At 44.0% G+C, this 7,809-nt stretch overlaps 1 protein-coding gene across 1 annotated transcript; it reads left to right on the forward strand.

Moving 5' to 3' along the window:
- The first annotated feature begins 906 nt into the window (after nucleotides 1–906).
- serpine2 (serpin peptidase inhibitor, clade E (nexin, plasminogen activator inhibitor type 1), member 2) lies at nucleotides 907–6,234 on the forward strand. The gene is made up of 9 exons (XM_079272632.1): nucleotides 907–1,104; nucleotides 2,262–2,543; nucleotides 2,690–2,917; nucleotides 3,350–3,547; nucleotides 4,506–4,704; nucleotides 4,783–4,880; nucleotides 5,346–5,432; nucleotides 5,528–5,611; nucleotides 5,707–6,234. Exons 2-9 carry the CDS (start codon nucleotides 2,279–2,281, stop codon nucleotides 5,742–5,744), a joined length of 1,197 nt encoding a protein of 398 aa, XP_079128758.1. The 5' UTR covers nucleotides 907–1,104; nucleotides 2,262–2,278; the 3' UTR covers nucleotides 5,745–6,234.
- Nucleotides 6,235–7,809: the final 1,575 nt, after the last annotated feature.

Raw genomic sequence — 7,809 nt, forward strand, 5'->3', positions numbered from 1 at the left:
TCTCATGGCATCCAGTCCACAAAGTATACATGTGAAATATATATTATTATGAAGTCTTTGTGAAGGCAAACGTTTACGATGCTTTACTCATCATTGCCCATGCACCCTCATTTAATCCCCCTGTAATTCAAATCCCCATGCACCTCCTCTTCAGCCTCTTTGGCTGCAGCAGGGGCGTAATTGAGCTTCAGCCTCTTTGCGTGTGTGTGTGTGTCGCCACCCAACTGTGTCACCTCACCAGACAGAAAAGCATCAGGTGATCCTTTGTGAATGGTCACTTGGTTATGTAAATATAAAATCACATACAAAATGAATAAGCCCAAACTCTCCTATGAGACGTGTTAATTTAGCAAACTGACTCGTTGTTTTTTTGTTAATGCTCTGTTCTGCAAAGATGTAACATTAAAAACAAAAACAGAACTTGTGTGGATGCTTCTTTATTTTGTGTTGGCACGTGAATGCCTCGTGGTGAAGTCGTAGGTCCTCAGTGATTTTCCATTGAATGTGACTAAACATAACGGAGACGCCTGCTCACATGTTCTTTCTAAACATTTCTCATCATTGTCACTTCCTGGTGTAAACAACGCACAAGTTGTCAGCTGCATCAAGTTGGGCAAAACGTACCGGAAGTGGACGTGGACGTAGAACATTTAACTTTTTATTTGTTTATTTTTACGAAATTAGGAGCAGCAACTCGGTAGAGTACAGCAATACCATATACCAGAATGTAAAATAATATGTTTTGTGTTATAAAAGGACGTGAAGCTGTTTTTGTGTGTCAACGGACAACTATATGGTAATGTTTGGCTTTTATTTTGAAACCTCCCCGGAAGCTGTTAATCAGTTATTTCGTTGCGCTTGACACTAAAACGGAGACACCCGCTTCACGCTCGCTTGTTTTGTTTGAAGGCGGAGTTCGGGGCCAATAAAGTCGTCTCTGAATCACCGGTGGAGCCAGTCGTAGTTCTCACGTTCACCGGATTACAGTGTTTTCGTCATTTAACGTTAACACCGCGGACGAACCTTTCGTTTTATCTCGTTTGGAAAGCGGACTGATACGGTTAACGGTTCACCTGCGGCATTCAAAGTACCGTCTCCAGATCGGTAAGTTAAGGACTCTCGTTTTTTTTAAGGTTATACCTGAACGGTAGACTCAACAAATGTGTAACGTTAGCTGTTCTACAACAACCGAAAAGCTCTTTAAACTAGCTATTTAGTCAAATAATGTGCGTAAAAACACTGCAGAAACCCTGTTGTTTGTGACTTGCAGTGCAGTAGTGCGCTTCACGTTCAGCTGCTTCCTTTGGGCTCTCCAGGTGCATGGTCGAGGGCTAAAATGGCTTTTTAAAAATGAATTTGTGTGAATGCATTCCTGGATGTTTGACGGACACACGACAGTCTCTGGGGGGGAAAAAACAAATGTTTTCAGCTTTTTTTTTGCAAACTTATCCAGCAGTCCTTTAAAATTGTAGGTGTCTCTCGTCTTAACACAATGCTAATTGTATCTGTACGCGTTAACATAGCAGTTTTATCTACAACCACTGCTGATTGCATGGTCATTCAAGGCCAAACTCCACCATTGTTCGTGCAGGAATCTCTATTCACTCAGTCAGAAAGTGAAGTGTTGCTTCGACCTCAAACTAAACTGCGTGTGAAGCCTGTTTCACTGCCATTTCCCAAAGGTTGTGAGGAACAATCTCGGAGATTGAACAGCGAATAAACCAGTCTAACCATTTGCACAGTTCCCACTGGGGAGAAAAACTAAAAAACGCGTGATGACTAGTAAGAACATGTACAATAAATCCCATGGATACAATTTATCCCTCTTTTATAAGCAAGCCTGCAGGCATGTCTCCTGTGGCTGCTTTCATCCTGCGTCAGTGAGTGGGGGTGCAGGCTGACTCATTTCACTAAAATGGTTTCATGAAAGATTTCATTTTAGTCTAGAATTAAAATAACGAAGAACCCAGGCGGTCGTGTTTAGAGCTAATATTTGAGGAAGTGTGACGAGGTGTTAGTCAGATCCTGCAGCACTCTGTAAACATGTGTTCCTTTAAAAAAACAAGCAGAGGGCCATGTGATGATTGAGGAGTCATGAAAGGGATGCCTATTGTGGAATGATGTCTTAAATCTGCAGTTGTTGAAATGCTCATAAAGATGAAATATTGATGAAGCTCAGAGGTTTACCAATGCGTGCTACCAGTAATCTGTCTACTAGAGGAGAAATCAACAAAACATATCTAATATTCTGTGTTCTTCAGCTGCTGCGGAGTTGAAGATGAAGCGCCTCTCGTTACTCTGCCTGTGTGCACTGGCGGCCTTGTACGGCCACAATGGCGCCGCGCTGTCCCAGGCGCCGTCCTACGGCGAGCGGGGCTCTGATCTCGGCATACAGGTGTTCCAGCAAGCGGTCCTCTCCAAGCCTCTGGAGAACGTGGTGCTGTCGCCCCACGGCGTGGCTTCCATCCTCGGGATGCTGCTGCCGGGAGCCCACGGAGAGACTCGCAAGCAAGTCCTCAACGCGCTGCGGTACAAGAAGAACGGTAAGGACTCCTTCTGGGGGTTGGAAGTTGAGCCACCGACCGACTAGAGTTTGGTAGATTTGCTCTTCGTGTGAACTGAAGTCCCTGCAGATCTCAGATGAGCCCTCAAATATTTAGTTTAAAGTTTAAACCTTGTGCAATAATAGGCCCGTACAGGATGTTGAAGAAGCTGCACAAGACCTTGACGGCCAAGTCCAACCAGGACGTCGTGCTGATCGCCAACGCCATGTTCAACCAGGAAGGCTTCCCCATGGAGGAGGCCTTCGTGTCCGCCAACAAAGCCAACTTCCAGTGCACGAGCAGGGCCCTGGACTTCAGCGACTCCCACGGGGCCGCGGAGGAGATCAACGAATGGGTCAGCAATAAGACCAAAGGTAGGAGTCATGGGTGAATGTGGCAGCTGTACACGCGGTATTCATATTGTCAAAGAGCCCCTTGTTGATGCAGGCGTGTATTTGTGTTCAAGTTGTTGAGTGACAGTTGTGTATTAAAGTATGTACATTTCATAAGTTTGAGGGAACAGAAACTAAGACGCTTCATCCGTCGTGAATGTGGCGCTCGATGTGTTGCGACTGGTTGATACAGACTCAGATTTGACGGTTGTGGTCCAAGCTTTCCATTCAGCCTCCCGATGGGGTGCTGAGAGTTGCGTCTTTCTTTCGTGTTCACACATCAAACGCATATTCAACCTGTTGAACTCCTCACAGACAGCCTTGACTTTGTGAAGCGGTCTGATCTGATGCTGCGTTATTACTTTCTCATCTGTGCTGAAGTGAATATGAAAGATTTTTTAAATTTGAATCCAGGTCACATCCCCAGCCTGATCAAAGCAGACATGCTGGACTCGCCTCTGACCCGTCTGGTCGTTGTCAACGCGATCTACTTCAAAGGCCTGTGGAAGTCTCGCTTCCAGCCCGAGAACACCAAGATGAGACCCTTCACCGGGGGCAACGGAGACGTTTACAAAGTCCCCATGATGTCCCAACTGTCCGTCTTCAGCATCGGTGAGTGGAGACGTGTCACTCTGTGTTGGTGATTTTGCTTTTATATCATCTCCTTGCTTTCAAAGAGCCCGTTGATTTATTTATTTATTTATTTATTTATTTATTTATTTATTGAGTGGCATAATTAGAAGGTGCGGTTCTGCTGTAGATGGTTGCCGGATGGATTCAGACTCGTTTGAATTCATTGTCCAGATAAGAAGGTCAGCAATCGGAGCCAGTTGAGAGAAGTCATACGAATGACACTGCAATAAACAAAGTCAAAACATAGTGATATTAAACTCAACATGAAGTTGGTTTTCACGTCTTTAAATAAACTGCATGTCTGAACCGTCCCGACGTGGCTGGAGAAATTGGCAACAAACCGGCCAATCAGAAGCTGCTGTTAAACTCGCAAGACTGCAAATTAAAGATTACATAGTTCTTAATTTAGTTTGTTTTTATGACGCAATCCCAGCAGTTTGACTCATTCGTCGGCTCGTGTTGAGTTGTAGTCACTAATGTGAGTTCAGACTTCCCACATTGGTCGGATGTTTTCACTCCCGTGTGAAACGACGCGCTAGTCACGCTTCTATATTACGCCGAGTCGTCGGAGTGCTGCGGCTAGATTCTCATACAGCGCGAAGCCACGTTCAGCTGTGACACACACACACACACACACACACGTTGGTGTCTTTCTCCAGTGTCACACTGTGTACTTTAGTGTTCATAGTCTCTGCTACACCTATGCCATAAATAGTCTGTAATGGCCCTAAATCACTTGGTTATGGCTTGATGCGGTTATGTTTTATGAATATAATGGCACCGGAAACTGTCACCCACAGAAAAAGCATTTATAGCATAAATACACGCTTCTTTCTTTTTAATCGCACATGTACTGTGGCACTGTGCTTGGCTCAAGTTTCCTCCTCCCCGTCAGCCTGACCTTTTGAAAACGATTAACCCGTAACTCCGCCGCCAGGTATCGCCTCCACGCCTCAGGGACTGAAGTACAAGGTGATTGAGCTGCCGTATCACGGCAACACCGTCACCATGTTGATAGTTCTGCCCTCCGAGGAGGACACGCCCCTCTCCCGCGTCATCCCACACATCAGCGCGGCCGCGGTGCAGGGCTGGTCCAAACTGATGAGCATGAGGAAAGTCCGCCTGCTCATCCCCAAGTGAGTGAGACTCTGACTCGCACCACAGCAGCTCTTCTTTGGCTGAATGCGACAGCAACACTGTGTTTACGTCTGTAGGTTTACTGCTGATGCCGAGGTGGATTTGGAAGCCCCCCTTTCAGCGCTGGGAATAACGAACATGTTCAGTGAGGCCAAAGCCGACTTCAGACACCTCAGTGAGTGAAAGCGACGCGCTGCCTCTTGAGTATTCACAACAGGTTTATCTGGATACGAGGCATCGTTGGCTGTTTCCTGCTCGGAGCCAGTGAGGAGTGAGTTGTGTGTCGCTGCCCGGCGTGAAAAACAAAGTCCCTCCTGTTCTCTTTCTCTGCCCGAGTGATGGAGTGAAAGACGCTCTAAATGGTGGGGTCTAGTGCCACCATGTGGTCTAATCTGTAAAGGAGGTTATTGGATTACTCCAGGGGAAAAAAAGGTTGTTTCTGATGGATGTGAAGCAGGCGAAAAGGCAAAAACACTTTTTTTTTATTTTTTATTTTATTTTTTTGGGCTTGATCTGAACCATGAACTGCAGGTGTAAAAAGCACCGTTCACACATTTAATTCCAAGCAAATCATTTATCGAATTACAATTTCTACTTTCCTCAAAAATTTCCTCAAAATACCACTTGTTGTTGTTCTCAGGTGCTGAGCCTGTTCACGTCTCCAAGGCTCTGCAGAAAGCCAAAATCGTGGTGAATGAAGATGGAACAAAAGCAGCAGCTGCCACTAGTGAGTATTTGTTCTGGGACTTGTAGTTTTGGACAAACATTTTGAGCCCAACACTTATGTTGTTGTTGTTGTCTCTGACGTGGTTTTGTGTTTAGCTGCCATTTTGCTGGCTCGGTCCTCTCCACCCTGGGTTACAGTGGACCGACCTTTCCTCTTCCTCATCAGACATAAGCCAACAGGTACGGTCTAATATTTCCTTTCCCCATCTGGGGTCACCTTTTTAACGCTGTGTGTAGCTCTAACAGACACTGAGTTCTCCCCGTCTCTGTCCCAGGTACCGTCCTCTTCATGGGGCAGATCAACCAGCCTTGAGCTCAACCATCGCTGGCTTATCTGCTGGTAGCGTCGTACGCCAGCATGGGAAATGCGTCTACACTGCCACGCATGAACGAAGACGTGTACACACACACACACACACACTTTGCTGTAGACTTATGTACAGCGTGGACATATGATGTTATTTGTTTTAAATATTGCGTTTTATGTTACACATGTTCTGTAACGCATAACATGCTTTATAAAATGTTTTTGCTGACTACATTTTTCCAGCTGCTTTTAATTTGTTTTATATACTTTTTTGAATTTATTACTTTTTTTTTAAAAGACTGAATGTGAATTGTGTGTTTCTCTCTCCTCTGGAGTCGTATGATCAGTGTATTTATCGTGCCCCTGTCTGCAGTCTGTTCTGTACATCCCATCATGAACGTCTTGCATTCAGCTGCTCCACAATGATTGTGTCCCTCACTGAGGAAGTCTTCTGTTTTCATACTTGCTTCATATTTGATCAAATAAATACACATATTTATAACATCAATGGTTGTGCCTTATTTTGGGTAATAGCAATTATTGTGTTTCCATGTTCAGTTCAGTGGTTGTTGATGGTGCTTCAGAACAATTAATTCCAACTTTATCAAGCAGCTGTTAAATGAGTCGGGTATTTCCCGAAGCGCTCAACCTGTTTCTAAGGAATGTGACTCACCAGTTTGACAATATCACAGTATAGACGGCAGTTTTAAATTACAGCTCTAGAATGTAAAGTTTTACTTCTCAAACTTTAATTCGCAGCTCAAAAATTGGAATTTCCAATTCAAACTCAAGTTTTTATTTTGATTATTTTGAGGGGTTTTTTTCTGAAACTGTCATCCCAATAAAGCCACATTGAATTGTGAAGATGTAGTTCTGGTATGTTAAAGTAGCAATCTTGAAGACTTTCACTTAAACATCTGTTAAGTCACTGTCACTATCGCCGAAGGAAATAACATGAAGGTGTTTTGAGCCTGTGGCCGACTGATGAAAATAAGGATTGGATGACTAGTGTAATGAGGGCTGTAAGAGCAGAAGCACATTAAACAACTGCGTCCTTCAGAGCGGACCGTCTGGTCACATCTGAGCACTGAATCACTGATGCATTTGACAGCTGATGTCTTGTATCAGTACATGTGAGGCTTTTCTGCCCCCGAGACTGTTTCATTTCTTTTCACAGACTTCTTGATGACTCACTTGCATTGTGGTTAATGCGACATTTGGTGAAACTTAAGCTGCGTACCAAACTACATATGTTTTCTTTTAACTTTTAGTACAAAGTAAGTACAGTTTTATGTATAAATTCAATTGGGACATACTACGTCCTCCTGGACCTTCTTGCTCATATGGGCCCAATCCCAGACTTTGAGGCGTGCTCTCGCTACCCATGAGGGTTTAGGACTGTCCCACTGTAGGATCTTTAAATCGCTCTCACGCAGACATGTTGAGCCCTTTATCAACACTTTCCGTGAGTTTGCACTAAATATAAAAACACATGAAAGCAGAGGATATTTATTTTAGACAAACACAATCGTACATTTTATTTTCGCAGCACAGAGCTGTCCCATTCGTATTTACACTGTTTCAAAGCCTTTGCAGCCTCTCACACTCAACCATTGAACAGGTGGCGTCAGCTAAGTCTGAGGGTTCAGGCTTTAAGGCTTTAGGGGGGGCATTGGGTTCGGGTCCTGGTCTTCCGCACAAAGGATTGTGGGTCACAATAGCCAGTAAAGCATGCTGGCTTGCATTCTGCAAAATGCATCCTGGTATTTTTTTGAGCACACTTCATTTGACACACTTTGTAGTTGGGGACATACTCTATCTTTTTTTCTGGCATATTTTAGTTATATTTTAGTTACTGTGGATATTTTTACTTTTTTACTTATTTAATATTCTTTACAGTTTATTCCTTATTTATAATAATACTACATTAAATGTATTCATATTATGTTAAATATGCTGCTGTAATCCTGTAAATGTCTCCGCTGCTGGACTCATAACGAATTATTTTGTCTCTTACGGTTATTGAAACGCACCGTGAATTCTTCGCTCACGCCCCCCATTTCCTGCAGTC

Source organism: Melanostigma gelatinosum (assembly GCF_949748355.1).
Source record: "Melanostigma gelatinosum genome assembly, chromosome: 7".
NCBI lineage: Eukaryota > Metazoa > Chordata > Actinopteri > Perciformes > Zoarcidae > Melanostigma > Melanostigma gelatinosum.